The 17,294-nt window shown below is 41.4% G+C and overlaps 1 protein-coding gene across 4 annotated transcripts in view; it reads left to right on the top strand.

The window, feature by feature from the left end:
• Nucleotides 1-16,846, top strand: part of pico (ras-associated and pleckstrin homology domains-containing protein pico) — a 735,402-nt gene extending 718,556 nt beyond the window's left edge. For all 4 annotated transcript variants that reach the window (XM_080270857.1, XM_080270854.1, XM_080270855.1 and 1 more), the window contains 4 exons: nucleotides 3,144-3,340; nucleotides 5,649-5,840; nucleotides 10,206-10,373; nucleotides 12,115-16,846. In XM_080270857.1, coding sequence (XP_080126983.1) covers nucleotides 3,144-3,340; nucleotides 5,649-5,840; nucleotides 10,206-10,373; nucleotides 12,115-14,139 — 2,582 coding nt within the window. In that variant the 3' untranslated portion in view covers nucleotides 14,140-16,846. The remainder of the gene's footprint in view (nucleotides 1-3,143; nucleotides 3,341-5,648; nucleotides 5,841-10,205; nucleotides 10,374-12,114) is intronic.
• Nucleotides 16,847-17,294: the final 448 nt, after the last annotated feature.

Raw genomic sequence — 17,294 nt, 5'->3', positions numbered from 1 at the left:
AAAGTTGAAAGTTGGAATACAAATGTGGGCGATTGTGTGTGTGTATGCGCCAACGCAAGATCGTGCTAGAAGAGTGAGAGAAGAGTTCTGGACAAATGTGGAAGTGTGCATGGAAAAGTTTGGAAGGAATGAGAGAGTGTTTTTGATTGGTGATATGAATGGTAAAGTTGGTAATGTGAAGGTGGATGGAATAGTTGGTGAGTGGGGTGTGCCTGCTGAGGTAGATGAGAATGGGAGTGCGTTAGTGGACATTTGTGCTGGGAGGGGTTGGTAATAGCCAATACCCTCTTCAGGCATAAAATGATCCACAGGTATACATGGCGAGTGATGAGAAGGGTGGGTGGTGAACTGAATGAAAGGAAGGCAATGATTGATTATGTGTGTGTGTGGATGAAAAAGGATGCGAAGATGTGTAAAGGATGCAAGAGTGTATAGAGGTTGGGGGAGTGGACTTTCTGACCACTACTTGGTCGTGGCCAGAATTAGGATGCAAGTAAGATGGAGGAATAGAAGAAGGGAAAGACGAGAGGAAGGAGTAGTTGCAAGGAGAGTGGAAAGGTTAGAAGAGGATGAGAAAAAGGCAGAGTATAAGAGAGAAGTGGAGGAATGATTGGGCAAATATGAATTGGAGCAGATGGGAGACGTGGAAGGTGTGTGTAAGATATTTACAGAAGAAATATGTGCAGCATGTGATGTGGTGTGTGGAAGGAAGAGAAGACGGAGGGGGGTGCAAGGAACAGCGTGGTGGAATGAAGAGGTGAAACAGGCAGTGGCACAAAAGAAGAATGCATACAATGAATGGATGAGAAATAGGGGCGTGGAAGAAGTTGAGAGACGGAAGAGAGAGTTATATATGGAGAGGAAGAGAGAGGTGAAAAGATTAGTAAGAGAGTATGAGAAGAGTGGATGAGGAATGTGGAAGGAATTTTAATGTAAAATGAAGGGAATGTAAGAAAATGTTCTGGAGAGAAGTGAAAAGAGTAAGACAGGGTGGAAGTGAAGTTAGCAGGAGAGTGAAAGATAAAAATGGTAGATTACTAGTGGAGAAGGGAGAAAAAGTGAGCAGATGGAGAGAACACTTTAAGGAATTGTTGAACGTAGAGGATGGAAGTAATGCGAGTATAAGTGGCTGGGGAATGGCTGGGAGAACTAGGGAGGTGAGAAGACAGGAAGAAATCAGTAGGATAGAAGTTGTGGAAGCAATGAAGAAAGTTAAATCGGGGAAAGCCCCAGGAATTGATGGAGTGTGTGGTGAAATGCTGAAGCATGGGGGAGAGATAGTAGTAGAATGGATGTGGAAGATGTGCAGATTGGCCTGGGAGGAAGGTAGAGTCCCGGAGGATTGGAAGTCAGGTATAATTATTCCCTTGTACAAAGGAAAAGGGGAAAAAGAAGTGTGTGGTAATCATAGGGGCATTTGTCTTCTTAGTATAATAGGAAAAGTGTATGGTAGGATACTTATAGACAGAGTTAGAGAGAAAGAACAGAGAAATTAGTTGGAGAAGAACAGGGAGGTTTTAGGAAGGGAAGAGGTTGTGTAGATCAGATATTCATTCTTAGATCTTTAGTGGAAAAGTTTCTAGAGAAGGGAAAGAAGTTGTATGCGGCTTTCATGGATTTGGAGAAAGCATATGACAGGGTGGATAGACAAGGATTGTGGAAAGTGTTAAGAATATATGGAGTAGATGGGAAGTTGTTGAATGCTGTGAAGAGTATGTACGATGGTGCGAAGGCTGCAGTGCGTGTGGATGGTGAACTAAGTGAATTTTTCTCTTTGAAAGTTGGTTTGAAACAGGGATGTGTCATGTCTCCATGGTTGTTCAATCTGTACATGGATGGGGTAATAAAAGAGGTACAAGGTAGGGTAGTGGATGTTGGAGTGGCCCTGGTGAGAGAGGATAGTGTTTGGAAACTCCCTGCACTGTTGTTTGCAGATGATACTGTGTTGTTGAGTGAAGACGAAGGGGAGCTGCAAGGCTTGGTGGATGAGTTTGGGAGAGTGTGTAAGAAACGGAACCTAAAGGTGAATAGGAAGAGTAAAGTGATGGTCTTTGAGAGAGGTGAAGTCAGTGAATGTACAGCGAGGTTGGATGGTGAGGAATTGGAAAATGTGAGTACGTTTAAGTATTTGGGTAGTGTGATGAGTAAGGATGGAGGTTTGGAGGGTGAAGTGCTTGAAAGGGTACAGCAGGGAAGAAAGGTTGCTGGTTCCTTTGAAAGCAGTGATAAGAAACAGGGAAGTGAGCATGGAAGTAAAAAGTTACTACATGACAGTATTGTGATACCAACTCTAACATACGGAAGTGAAGCTTGGACATTGTTGGAAGGACACAAGTCAAGAGTGAGAGCAGTGGAAATGAGTTATTTAAGAGGAGCCTGTGGAGTCACGTGGAGAGACAGGCTGACGAATGAGGATATAAAGGAGCGTTGTGGTGTGGATGTGGATGTGATAGGAAGCGTTGTGAGGAACACACTGAGGTGGTTTGGCCATGTGGAGAGGATGGAGGGTGAAAGACTGACGAAGAGAGTGTATATGAGTAAGGTGGAGGGTGGAAGAGGGAGGGGGAGACCGAGGATGAGATGGAGGGATGGGGTGGAGAGGTATATGAGAGAGGGGGGTGTGAGTTGGGAGCAGGGGAGTGAAATGGCGGGGGACAGGGCGACTTGGAGGCGATTTGTTTGTGGCCACCCCAAACGGGATTGAGGCGTCTGGCAATAGATAGATAGATAGAGATGAGTTATGTTTATGCTTGACTTGTGACCAGACACTGGGTGATGCAACCTTATTTCACACAGTGGTTATTGATAGCAGTTTCCCCACCCACATGAGCACTAGTTGACAAAACATGCTCTGATTGCCAGAAACAGCCGGTATCAAAGTTTCATTTGTTGACCACTACATATAATTGGGGACACCTAGAGTTAGCCAATTTATTTCTCTTACATGTAGAAAGCTTGATATACTACTAGAAAGTTTGATATCCTACTTCTTTGCCCATCAGAAGCACAGGGTCTTGGAGATTACAAGGGAGGTGAACCACACTCCATAGATACTAACTCAGACTTTACACATATGACTGTGACAGCTTCTTATCCAGACAGGCTGTCCAGTACTATTACTGATTTATGAATTCTTTTCACAGAACGCATTTATGAAGATGATGAGATGCTGGTAGAGAATCTTTTGTTATGGACACGAGACAGCAAAAACAAACTGCTGTTCCTAGAGCGTCCAGACAAGTATGACCTCTTCCTTAGACCTGAACAGTACATTCTAATTGGATCATTGTCACAGAAAAATACAGACTTGGATGATGAAGGGAGAAGTACACTTATTGAGGTAAGTACTTGAAAATAGGAAATCATTATGTTCTCAGTCCATGGTATGATACTGGTTATCCTTGCTAGATCAGTCTTTTGACTTCATAATTTACTTACACAATATCCATGGTGCCTTTCATGAAATGTGTAAAAGCAAAATTATCTTGCAGTTCAGCAAGTTATTACTGTATGTCAGAGATGTTCCCGAATATCACTATTTTTTTCTATACAACCAGTACTGTAAATTAGGGAAAGTCAGTTCTAAATTATCTTTATTAAGTAGCAGGAGAACTTTAATGCACAGTCTCTGCAATGTACTGTAAACTTAATACTAACAGCAAAAAAAAAAGAACTTTAGAAAAGGGACATACAGCAAGACCTTTCTGTGTATTGTCAAAATATGCAAAGTACAGAGTATCCTGCCTTTTTCAGAAGCATCCGTAGGGTAAAACAGGGTAATTTTTGCTGTGAACAGTGGTATTTGCTAAATACAAACTGCCAGATATGGAATATTGGCATATTTATTGCTTTATCTATACATTCAGCCCTTCTGTTAATGATACCTATACTGTAATAATTTTTGTATAAAAAAAAAGGCTCCCACCACAGACTGAAAAAAAAAGAAAGAAGTGTCTGGCAGCAAAATTACCCAGCCCAACAGGGTAATTTCGCTATGAACTTTTTGATGTTGTTATTGTTATAATATTTATTATTATTTTTATAATACCACACATCATACACAAATGATTATAATTAAGCTTAGGTAGCCTAGGCTACCATACAGTTGGGCTTGTGCCATGTACAGTATTGGATGAACTTTACATCAGTTGCATCCATCATTGTTTCATTGATTGTTTCATGGTTGTTAAGTTGATCAGTGGGACTCCCATGGCATGAGTGCATGGCAGGGTATATACTGTTTAGTTCTGTGTGTGTGTGTGTGTGTGTGTGTGTGAACATTGCCATCAGTTTTGAACCACTTTTATCCTGAAACATGTAAATAATGGGTAAACAAATTTTTTTTTTTTTTTCCCCCCAAGTTTTTATGGATGCAATAAATGCTGAAAATTTTGGGTAAACAATTTCATTTCTCCAGCATCATTTTTTTGCACAGTGGATCAAAACTTCACATGACATTGTTAAATCAGTATTCCTTTAAAACCTAACCCCAACAGAAGCCAAATCCATGCATTAGTTTGAGAGCTGTGGGTCTTTGAATTGGAATTATTGGCATCACAGCAAAATTACCCCATTTCACCCGAGTGTAGAAATATTGCATTTAAATAATTGTCTTGTTAGTTGATATTGTTCCTAGTTACCTCTGCCAACAAAGTTGGAGCAGGTTATGTATAAACCTATGTTTGTTGGTTGCCGAAATCGAAAGATTAAGCAAGCATGTTGGTTAGTTCCTTATGTTTGTCTGTCTTTCTGTTTGTCTGCACTCTACAGATCTCAGTTAGGCACCAATCATTCTGAAAAAAAAAATCAGAAGGTAGATATCCATAAACCCATAAAGGATGTTGCTTTTCATCAAAATCAAAGGCCCTGGGCTGGGTGGGGTGTTGAAGCCCCTCAATGGCCATGAGTCTGGAAATTGTCAGGACCCAGTGGCCTGCCTGCCCCAGCACCATTTTTTCAAATTTTGATTTTTTTTTTTTTTTTTTTTTCCAAATTGAAAAGTCTGGCACACCTGATGATGCAATTTTTAGCTTCCTAAGCTCATCCTGTGCTTTGCAATGAAGCGAGAAAAGTTTCCCCAAATGACTGCCCACACGCCAGTGAAATCTAAGCAGACACAGTTGGATCCATCCAGCAAATGCTGTACTGCTCACACACAGGTGAAAACTAAGCAGACACAATTAGATTCATCCAGCAGTGCTCTGCTTATGGCAGTTTCATCCCATTGTTTGTTTGTCCACATGATATCTCCAAAAGCTCTCAGTAAATTTCAATGAAATTTTGTGGAAGAGTGGGCCATGGGCCATGAGCCAAGAAAGAAGTGATTAAATTGTGGGGCCAATCTTGATCCTACAATGGCATTGGCAGAGGTATGCACTCTCAAAGTGCTTTCTAGTTGTATCACTTTATTTACTGTAAGAAAGAAGTGCTGTATACTTACATATGGAAATAATGTTTATTGAAAAGATACAACAGGCTTGGCAAGCATAGTCACTCTTCAGATATGGTCAGAGTCAGACCAAAACTGTTGTATCTTTTCAGTAAGCAACATACCTGTATACATTCTAGGCATAATTCTTCCATTTGAACAATGCCTAGCTCTGTAAGACATTGCTATATTTACTCCTCCTTCGCCCCCCTTCCCCCAGGAGTTCTTCTCGAGTACAGGAGTTGGTGTCCCAGAGGTGGAAGGTCCTCTCTTCCTCAAGTCTGAAGGGAAGAAGGTGTGGAAAAAATATTACTTTGTCCTGCGTGCCTCTGGGCTGTATTACTGTCCCAAGGGAAAATCTTCTCGCTCTTCAAAAGACTTGGTTTGCCTCACAACTTTGGAAGTTAATCAGGTTTGTCTCATGCAGCTTGAACTCATTTGTACTTTATTTTATTATGCCACTATATTTTTTTTTGCTAAAGTGATCTTAACTTCATCATTAACTATTGCTTTTTCCATATCTTTAATGTGGTGTAAGATAAATACTACATTGAATGCAGGAAAACCCAAACGTACTGACCCTCATGATGACATGAAAATGTTACCAGACTGTACCAGTACTCGTACAAAATTTCAGTAACTAAAGTAGTTTTTTAAATTAACTAAATTTGTAATGGACCTCTGGTACCGGTTGGTACCCAGAGATACTTGTGCAATTTTTATAGCTACCTCCAGTAACAAGAATATCTCTTTTTCAAGCTTCTGTGTATTGGTTATATCAGTATTGGGTTGTGTGAGGTCTGCATAGAAAAAAAATCGTACTGGTACAGTTTGGAATGAAAGAGGACCCCACTTTACATGAATTTTGACAGCTGCTGATTTCTGTTTTGGTTCAGTATTTGGTGATGAGTAAAGCTGAAGAAGAAGAGAGTATACTGAATATTCTGCGTATCTATAACCATCGGTACATTATATATTGAAACTGGTTTTGCCAGTTTCCAAGCTGTTCCCTTGTAGGAAAGCTCATCACTATCCATAGCCAGTTAAGTACATAGAAGACAGTAAGTTCTAGGTACAATCTCTCCAGTCCTTTGCCATTTCCCACGAAGGTACCCCAAGATACTAAACCTTAATGTGTAACTACATTCGCACAGCTGCCATCTGCCCAGACTGAATATATGGTAGGACTGTCTCATTTAGGAATGGCATAATGGTCTTAATGGGGTGTTTTAATGATGATGTCTGTGAGTGTTGTAGGGGGTCAGTAAAGGTTGCTTTAACTAATTGCAAATCTTTAACCCCTTAACCGCGGGGCGTCACTTTCATGATGCTCAGGAGCAATGGATCATACCACAGGGTGTCACTTTTGCGATTCTGTGTTATTTTGAATTCTCCCGGGCTTTCAAGTGGTGGCTTGTATCATCTATCAGTACTGCCAGTGTCCAGCAATAGTCAGCACTGCTAATGTCATCTGTACTCCCATCCATTGTTTACAATTTAGCTATTTATCCCCATTCTTGACTCCCCTCCCTACCTCCCCTCCATTACCCTCTCCTCTCGCCTGCCCGGCCGCGCTGTGCTAAGCAAATCTTCCCCAGAATTTTCCACTGATTTCATCCATTGAAATAAGCCCTATCCCCTATTCTTATACAAAATAATATATACCATCCATCCATCTATCATCCAATCGTACATTGCCCCATGAGGAGTGTAGGAGCCCGGGGCTAGGCAGGTGGTCCCGACATTTAAGATGAGAGTGACCAGCCTCACTCATCCCTGAGTGGCATTACATGAGCAATCAACCCCAACCACCCATACAAAAAAGAAGTAAGGTAAGTGATAGTGCTATACACCTGGAATTGGCTAATTATCACCTGACAACACCGCACGTGCACTTGTTCATTAATTTCCCACGGTAATTTCCCCTTTGAAATATGCCGTATAATCTATTCTCGTGATAAAAATATGTATAAGAAAGGAAGGGAGAAGCCTAAGTGATATTTACATTCACCTGGAACTACCTATTTTTTTATGTATTGTCGAGATTTCCTACCGGTCATTTTTTAGCATGTACTGCTTATGTCCAGCAATAGTCAGCACTCCTAATCTCATCTGTACTCCCATCCATTGTTGACAGTTTAGCCATTTTTCCCCGTTCTTGACTCCCCTCCCTACCTGCCCTCCATTACCCTCTCTCCCCTCCCTACCTGCCCTCCATTACCCTCTCTCCCCTCCCTACCTCACCTCCATTACCCTCTCCTCTTGCCTGCCCGGCCGCGCTGCGCTAAGCAAATCTTCCTCGGAATTTTCCACTGATTTCATCCATTGAAATAAGCCCTATGCCCTATTCTTATACAAAATAATACTGCATATACAAAAAAGAAAAAAGGTAAGTGATAGTGCTATACACCTAGAATTGGCTAATTATCAACTGACAGCACCTCACGTGCACTCATTCGCTAATTTCCCCTGGTAATTTCCCCTATGAAATATGCCATATAATCTATTCTCGTAATAAAAATATTTATAAGAAAGGAAGAGAGAAGCCTAAGTGATATTTACATTCACCTGGAACTACTTAATTTCCTGCCAATCATTTAACAGCATATAAATTAACAGCTGTCACCTCGCTGACATTGTCAACCCTTGGCGGCCCCATATCCTCTCATCATTTAGTTCAGTGTTGTTTCTTGAGATGAAAGCACGTAGCACTCGCGCCCCTCCATTTCCGCCGCTTCTAGAGGGCCCTGTGACCTCTACCCCTACTAAACCTCGTGTGGGAAGGGGTAAAGGACTAAATGACCGCTGTGGAGTGTGAACTGGCTAATTTATCCATGATAATGATGGACAAGACTACAATCTTTCTGGTGAATCGTGTGATGAGCCAGTGGAGGAAATGGTGATAAACTACGAGTGCTTCAGTGTCCCAAGTTCATCCTGGCTCCAAGGGAAAGGAGCCCTTATTTACTGGAAGTGACTGTATAATGTAGTGTAAATAAAATAGAAATGTAAATAATTACTAATATAAGAATATGAGTACAAATACTTGGAGTAATGACAGTCAAAGCTTTGCTCTCTATGCTAGTTTACTGAACGAAAATGAAAATAAACTACTATTACTGAAGGAAACTTATGGATAAAGACTGAAGATAAATATAAGTGTTATATAGTAATAGGAATATAAAGTGTGAGTGTTTTTATGAATAATAAATGACAGAACACCCGTAAGGGATTATGGCGTCTGGCAATAGATAGATTGATAGATAGACCAGCGGCGAACAAGTGCAAGTGGGAAGGTCATACGCGCTCGTAATTTTCATTTCTTTCACAGTTTTTTTTTTTTTTTAGTATGGATTCCAAACTACTTGAAAATCATAGAATAGTGTTTCTAGTGATAATATCAGGCTATGGTAATCATATTACGGGTTGTCGGGAAGTGTAAAGTGGAGACTTCGTTACCCAACTTCAGAGGTCTCCACAAGTCCTACGGTACTCGACGAAGGCTCAACGAACATCCCAGGAGAAAGCTGAAGGTATGTGCGATATGCATATGTAATTTTAATATTCTAGGACTAATAACTGATTTTTGGCAAATATTTTTAGAGAGTCTGTCGGAGCGCGATTAACCCCGCGGGACAGGCAAGTCGAGCCAAAACATCCCAGCGCTTTAGGGGTTAAAGTGCTTCCAACTCCAGCCTGGGACCAAACTTGCATTTCTTTTGACAACAGACAGACTTCTCAACCACTTGACACACATGCTGGTTGCCACATTTTTATGACAGTTGAGATTATGGAAGGTGGGGACATTCACGCGATGTCGTGCTGCTCTCAGGTATCTGCCCTTTCCTTTTCTCCATCCTGCTTTCCTTCCATCCTCTTCTGTCTTTCTTTCCTTCATTCTTTTCTCTTCCTTCTGCCTGTGGATGACTACACTAAGTGACAAGCCAAATGGTTTCCTGTACACTAGGAAACCATTTACAGTACTATGCTGGGTGGTAACCATATAACCAAATTTTGGCTTTTGTTGGTTTTATTGAGTAATTACGGCACTCCAATCGGATTGAGCCGGTGAAGGTTTATATCCAAAGGGTGGTTGGGGTTTATTCCTCACATAATGCCACTCAGGGATGAGTGGACCAACTTGCCTAGCCCCGGACTCCTGCGCTTCTCATTTGGCAGTGTAGGATGGGATGATGGATGGATGGATGGATTCAAGGAGAGAGCTAAATTCTAGTTTTATTCCTGGTCCTTTTAATCACCTTTTACATCATGCAGAGAAAACATTTCTGTCCTAGTATTCTTCCTTTAGAAGGAACTATGGAAATTTGACCATAACAAATTGTTATCTTTCAGTGTTAGTGCATTTTAGAATTTAGAGAAAAATCAGGATGTGTGATGCATGGTGGTCAGATGATAGAGCTCTTGTATTGGAAGGGATTGTGACTTAAGTACAGTACTGTGGCCCAAATTATGAAGATTGCCTGAGGTTTTCTATCATTAAAGCACTACTGAGGGCATTGGTCTATCTGTTACCCTCAGATGATCTGGACATTAGTAGGCAAGCCTTGGGACCTTATTTTCCAAAGGAGTTGCTAACACGAGATTTCCTGTTGCAGCTATATTTGAGAGACGGGTATGAGCCAGGGGAAGGGCAGCAAAATGGCAGGGGACAGGACGACATGGAGGTGATTTGCTTGTGGCCATGCCATATGGGATTGAGACATTTGGCTGTAGATAGATAGATAGTTATATTAAAACTTATGTTATTCTCCATCAGGTGTATTATGGTGTCGGATGGAAGAAAAAATACAAGGCTCCAACCGATTGGTGTTTTGCAGTCAAGCACCCTCACCTACAGGCCAAAAGCAGCAAGTATATCAAATACCTATGCTCAGAGGATCCCCGTACCCTTGCACAATGGGTTACTGGCATCAGGATTGCCAAGGTGGGACTTCAGGCTTCAGTATTCAGTTTCTTAGAGTTATAGATTTAGTAATGGATATATTTCTTCAGTACAGTGACACCTAAATGTATTCATGTTACTATCCTACATATCATCCATCCTAAACTAAATGAAATTGTCCAGAGATCACAAGAGAACAGTTAGCCAGTAAAAAGACATCACCAAATTCAGCAGATGAACTACATTTACATTCAGTTTAATATGAATGACCTGCTTCATAGAGACCATTTTTTTTTAATCTTAGATGCTCATTGAAATAGGTGATGGTATGGATTTATTTTTTGACAGTTTGTTTATTGATTTACAAAGCTCTATCAGTATAAGTCATGCCATTTAAGGATTCATGTCTGATGTAGTATATATTGTTTTTTGTATGGACTGATTGATATCATCATCATCATCATCATCATCATCCAGACCACCTTTCCAACCCAAGGGCAGGGTGAGGAGTAGCAATGTCCAGACAGCACAAACTTGCCCAATCCAAATAGGCCACGCTTCCATGCACTCATCATTCAAGCCCCCGGAATCCTGGCCCTACCAGATACGCCAAAAACATTCACCACATTTTGCAGCTTCACACAAACTTATCCAACTGAGTCCATCCGGACACTGCCATGCTCACAAGGGGTGCCAAAGTCCCTGATCATGCACTTCACCTCACAAACATTCTTCCAGCCAGCTCGATCTCTTGTCAGTTCCCTAGCCTTACCGACTTCCAAACCTCTCTTCCTCAAACACTTATCCACCATATCTCTCCACCTTCTCCTTTGCCTACCTCGCCTCCTCTCTCCTACAAGTTCCCTCAGTTATACCTTTTTCACCACTCTATTGTTATCCATTCTTTCCATATGACCATACCATCTCAGGACACACTCTTCTATTCTGGTGTTCAGTGACTTCCTCACTCCACACCTTACACGAATCACATTATTTCGTATCCTATCCACCCTCTGTACTCCACATACATTCCTCAGCAGTCCCATCTCCACTGCTCTTACTCTTGACTTTTCATTTTCATGCCACACCATAGTCTCACATCCATATGTTAAAGTTGGTACTAACACTCCCTCATGTAAGCCTTGTGCAGCTGCAATGCTCAAACCTCTGTTTCTTATCAAGGCCTTCATTGCACCAGCTACTTTTCTTCCTTGTGTCACTCTACTTTCAACTTCTTTTGCACATTTTCCTCTCTGATTGATATTGGATTGTTTATTCATTTGGGTGAACATGTGGTTTAATAATATTAACCTTGTAAGGACAGAGTGCTCCTTCAGTTGAATAAAATAGTCTAGTCATAGCCTCAATAAAATCTGTAAGTATTCCATGCTAGGTTATTGGCCTCACAATTGATATCACAATTTTCTACTTTTTTTTCCCCCCGCCCCAGCCAAATGCTTACACAGATATTCTTCCTAAATTTGTTTTGGAAAGGAATGTTTACAGCATGATTTCATTTGTTTCCCCAATATGTTGTGGTGATTTTGATTTTGGTTAGGGTAAATATCTACCTACTTGAACGTAAATAGATGTTTAAAGATAAATACCATGTAAGGTATGTAGACACTATTGTAGTTATACCTTATTCCATCTTTGGGTGGGAAAAAGAGGTCAGGATGATGATAATGGTAATGATGATGATGATGATGGTGAGTGACCAAATATAACTAAGGAAAAAAAAAAAAAAAAATCCCTTTAATGCTAATTGGACATTTTTCTGCAGAGTGGGAAGAGACTGTTGGACAACTACCGAGCACTTGTGGAAGACCTGGCTCAGGAAGACATTGACATGCTAGCTTCCTCTCGTTCCTTTAGTATCGCCTCCATGGCTGGGCAGAGTGTAGGAGGTGGGGAGTCTCATGGAGCATCCCAGGCCACCACCCCTTCCTCAGAGTCACGCTCCCTTGATTCCTGTCTTGCTCCCAGCCTTACCCCTAGCATGGCTGATGGAGAGGAGGGGGGTGAGGACAACCAGTCATCAACTGGGTCATCTTCACAGGACACCCCAGTCAACACACTGGGTCGAACACCTGTCTGGCGACAGGATTCCCTAAAGAGTGGGTCCTCTAGTAGCTCAAGTGGATGTCTGAGTGAGAGGTCCTCAGCTGGCACTCCAACTGGGGAACATGGCTTTGAGTCAGAGTTTCCACAAGGGACTATCAAGAGAAAACCATCCAATAACCCCAAACTTCCTCTCACCTCCACAACGAGACTTCTCGTTAAAGAAGTGGAAGGTGAAGATTCAGTGGACTCAGGGCGAGGCTCAGCCATTCGGCAAAGTGTGCGTCGCTCTCTCACTGAGGAAGTTAATACACTACGTAGACGGAACTCTCAGTCACGAACTAATGCAAATACCGGTACATCAAGTAATGCAGGCAGCAGTGTTTCAAGTCCAGTTCCACAAGAGGAAGAGATGGATAGCTTACCCTTGCCACCTCCCCCATTGGAACTTTCAGAGTGTGCTATGGACTCACTCCCTCCACCACCCCCAGAGTTGTTAGCATCAACCCTTAGCCTCAACTCACTCCCACCTCCACCTGATGAGGATTCATTACCGCCCATCAATCCAGAAGATCTCATGATGGCCAGCATCACCTCATTGCCACCTCCTCCACCACCTAGTCCACCAAAGCCATCTAGTCCACCAAAATCAGGGGTGCCTCCTCCCCCACCACCACATGCCAGCTTACCATCACATCCAGGTGCACCACACCCACCACCTCATGGTCTTCCTTTACCTCCAGCAACCACACCAAAACCAGTCAAACAAAAAAGCACAGGTTCTCCAATTTATGCAGGCACATCCAGCTACCAGAGTACCAATTCTCCTGTCTACCAGTCTGTCACCCCACCAGCTGTAGCACCAAAGCCAAGGCGAGATTCTAGTGATTCACCAGTGTACTCCTCTCCTCCTTTCCTTGCAGAGTTGCGTGCACACAACGCTACACATCCTGGATCCCCTCCTCAGCCTCCTCCGCACTCAACCAATCTTAATGGTGGCTGGCATCCAGATTCACCCCTGCCTCCACCACCACCAACACCACCTCCACACCAGGCAATACCTTCACACCAACCAGCACCACCACATCACCAGCCTGTACCACCGCATCATGCTGTACCACCACACCAGTCAGTACCACATCAGCCTCATCAGCCACTACTGCCACACCAGCCAGTGTATGCGCAACCACAAAAGAGTCCACAAAAGAAAGTGAAAAGAATTACATTCATGGATGATGTACAGAATATTCCTCCAGCACCTGAATCCCCAACTTCAAAGCCTCCATTGCCAAAACGCTCAGAATCTACACGACTTACGCCCAACCCAGGTCGTTTGGACAGTCCTGGAAACAAGATAACTCCACCAAGGTCATTTTTGAATAATCTCCAGAGAGTAATGCAGAAGAAATGGCAAGTGGCACAAAAATGCAAAGACTTTGATAAGATGCCACATGAAGTTTTAGGATTTAGAGACCCAATTTTGCCAAGTGAGGCTGAGAGAAATGTGGGTGCATGGATCCAAGAACACTATGGTAGCTTGTATGAGAACCTGTCCCCTCATGGCCATCCTCCTGGAGCTGACTCTTTAGACAGTGAACAGCCAGTAAACAGTCACACCCTTCAGCCATCACCCCCACCTCATGCTGAGGATGTACACCGCGTGTCCCAGACTATACCAGGGAGGAAGAAATTGCCACCACCTCCTCCAAAGCGTTCAGACTCCACACATCTCAGCACCAGGCAATGACGACTATGACATTAGCAGCTGTCTGTCTTGTTACACACGTTACCCCCATTTGCACCTGAAACGAGGCTTAATGTTATGATATAATATGTATTTAAGATTGTTACCTAGTGAGTGTTGCGACTGTGCATAGTGTCTCATTTGTCAACAGGACCATGCAAGCTGGTTTTGGTATGTGGTGGTTAAGTAATTTGGAGATTTTGTCACACCGCCCTCTTTTGCAGATCCCCATCCCAGTATAACTGGAACAGTGACTGTCATGACTTATGAAGTCTGTAGTATATTTCCAACTGAATATAAATTTATATTTCTTAATGTTCTTATTGATGTAGAGTACCATTAAGCATAAGGAAATGATTTGTTACCTGTACTGTGGTGAGCTTGTTGGTGGTTTCTTCCAGTGGTGCTACAGCCAGAACTGGTGACTGAGCAATGGTGGTGTGATACCTGTGTGGCTTGTGCCTATACTCTGTCCACTTTAACTTGGCCTAAAATTGCCGTTGTTCCATCTTGGATGCAGAGCTGTAGCAAGAGATTAACACTAGAATATGGTGCTAGTCACAAAAAGTGCTATGGAAGGGATGTTGAGTTGTAGCATTGTCATTCTGCCATTGAAATCTGGGAAATAAAGATGCTAAAGAATGGACATCTCTGCCAAGTTAAGGTGAGTGAGCTATAGTTAGTGATGCTTTTGGCTAACTAGAACTGCCTCATGAGTATAATAGCTGTGATGTAACTCAGTCAGGAAGTTGACATGGATATGAAGCTGATACACAATGCTACAGCAAGGATAATATGTAATTCAGCCATTTACCTAAGTTATAGAAAAGGTTTTACAGTGAAATGGTGATGGATATACAGAGCTGCAGTATACAAACTAAAGTGTATCACAGGTTTGCAGCAAATGCAGTGGAATGTCTTGTTTAATGAGTGAAAATATGTTGTAAAATGAGTGAATGTCAGCTTCACTGAGGGAAGTAATAGCATAAGCCACTTGATGGTATAAGCATTATGTTCTGACCAGTTAGTTAAAACCAAATGTTTAAAAATGTATATTGTACATTGGGTAAGTTTTTTGTATTTTTTGTAAAGATATTTAGTCAGCCTGTCACCTGCAGGGTGATGTCAAAAGGTTGCGTGTTTTTTACCATTTTTACTACACAGTAATGATAATTTTTATTGTTTAATATGTTGATTAGTATGTGTAAAAATAATGTTTCTTTTCTTACTTATCTATCCTAAAAAACTATGTGCAATGATAAGGATTTTCTTGAGACAACCAGGTGATTTTTTTTTTTTTTTTTTTTTTTTTTTTTTTTTAAGAACTGTAATATATGAAATGGCTCTTATAATTTCTCTATAATATGATATCCATCCATTGTAATTTTTCTCAACATAAAGTTACTTTGTAAGCATTTCCTCTGCTTAAATGAATAATTATTTGCTAGTGGAGATGTTGAATTTAATTAAGGCCAAATTTACTGCAGCATATTTGGGATCCATCTTCATTAAGATGAGGACTCATTACTTGCTTATTGTACCTGCACAGATATATTTTAATCATGTTGATGTTTATGCATTGTTGAAAATTATTGATCACGTACCTGGTAAATAGTGTCCACATCTGTGAGAGACCTTAGCAGAGGGTAATGCTGATGATTCCCACCTTTTATTTTAATTTTTGGAAACTTTAATTGATATCATAAATTACCCAAGGGTATGTTGAACATCACATATGTTTGTCTTTCAGCTGTAGTCCTAAACTGTATTCATTATTTTTTGTATATTTAATGTAAAAGAATTTTTAAATTATTATTGCAGAAACCTGAAATTCAGTTTAGGTTAGCACCAGTAACATAATTAATTCGAAGTCCATGGGGAATGTAATGTAGATGTGCACAAATGCATGATCAGTATCAAGAATGAATATTTACAAACAACATAAAGCTTGGAGGATGTTTTATGGTGCTGGTTCAGATGAATAAATCGTTGTCATACCATATACCCCTGGTGAAACTGGTTTGTTTGTTAACAAGTAAGATAGTACACTCATGTACTTAAAAGGTGTACAGATGATATACATGTTTCAGTTTTATCTGTATTCAGTGTTTTTGCAGAATCTACCCTCTTAAGAACCTCTGTACTTGAGCTTCTGGTCACCAGCTGTTTTTTGTGTTTGTACAGTTGTGGACCGTAATATTGATCCACTTCTACATTGAACAGCTATGAAATACTGTATAATGAAATGTGAAGTGTTTGGTGGACTTTGAAGATTGCCATGCCAAATTGCAAGTCATTGCTAACTGTCTCGTCAAATACCACAATGAAGTGAACCGATATTTATGCCCACAAATGTACCTCTAGTCCTCTTTACCTACCTGGTGTGCTGGTTCCCCCACACCCTCGCTGCCTGCCTTACTATTTATACGGAGCACCAGAAACTCTCAGAGGAAATGTATCACCCCTTTTGTTACCTTCTCACCTGGTCTGTGAGTGTGCAAGCTCCGGGTGCCCTAATGCGGTTCTCCTTGGTTCGCTCGCATGCTCTCTCTCTCTTTCTCTCTCTCTCTTTCTCTCTCTCTCTTCTCTTCTCTCTCTCTCTCTCTCTCTCTTTTTGCTAACTGGTTTGAGGATGTGTGTCCAGAATCCAGTGGCCTTGTGCCAACTTCCATATTGTACAGAAATGATATATACACAGTAAAAATAAAAAAATGCAATGAAATTTTGTGACTATATCCATTAGTTTTTTAGTTTTGATGAGAAAGGGAACAATTGGATGATTTGTTCTTTACAGACTTTGCTGATCTTCCACAAGATCCACTGAAATGTCAAAAAGCACAAACTGGTAATACGATCACTAGTCCTGAATGAAATGGCCGTAACATGCATTACAGTGTGAATGGCAGGAATCAGTGCCAAAAAAACAGTGCTTTATTCGTGCAGCTACCTGATAGTTTTCTTCTGCTGAGAGCTAACTTGTGAAGGTAATGTGGCATATCTGACTATTGCGCCTCTGGGAACAAAGTAATGTTTATGCTCTTGAAAACTTTATTATTATGATGGTAGATGGTGGCAAACATCAGCTCACGATGTAGTGTCTGCCCCCCTCCTTATATTCCCCTTCTCTTATATTACTCATCTATCCACTTCAGGTGGCT

The sequence above is a fragment of the Coenobita brevimanus genome, chromosome 43 (assembly GCF_032717465.1).
Source record: "Coenobita brevimanus isolate Jiangsu-jjx chromosome 43, ASM3271746v2, whole genome shotgun sequence".
Taxonomy (NCBI): domain Eukaryota; kingdom Metazoa; phylum Arthropoda; class Malacostraca; order Decapoda; family Coenobitidae; genus Coenobita; species Coenobita brevimanus.
Note: the sequence above shows the minus strand (reverse complement) of the source record. Positions and strands in the feature narration are given on the sequence as shown.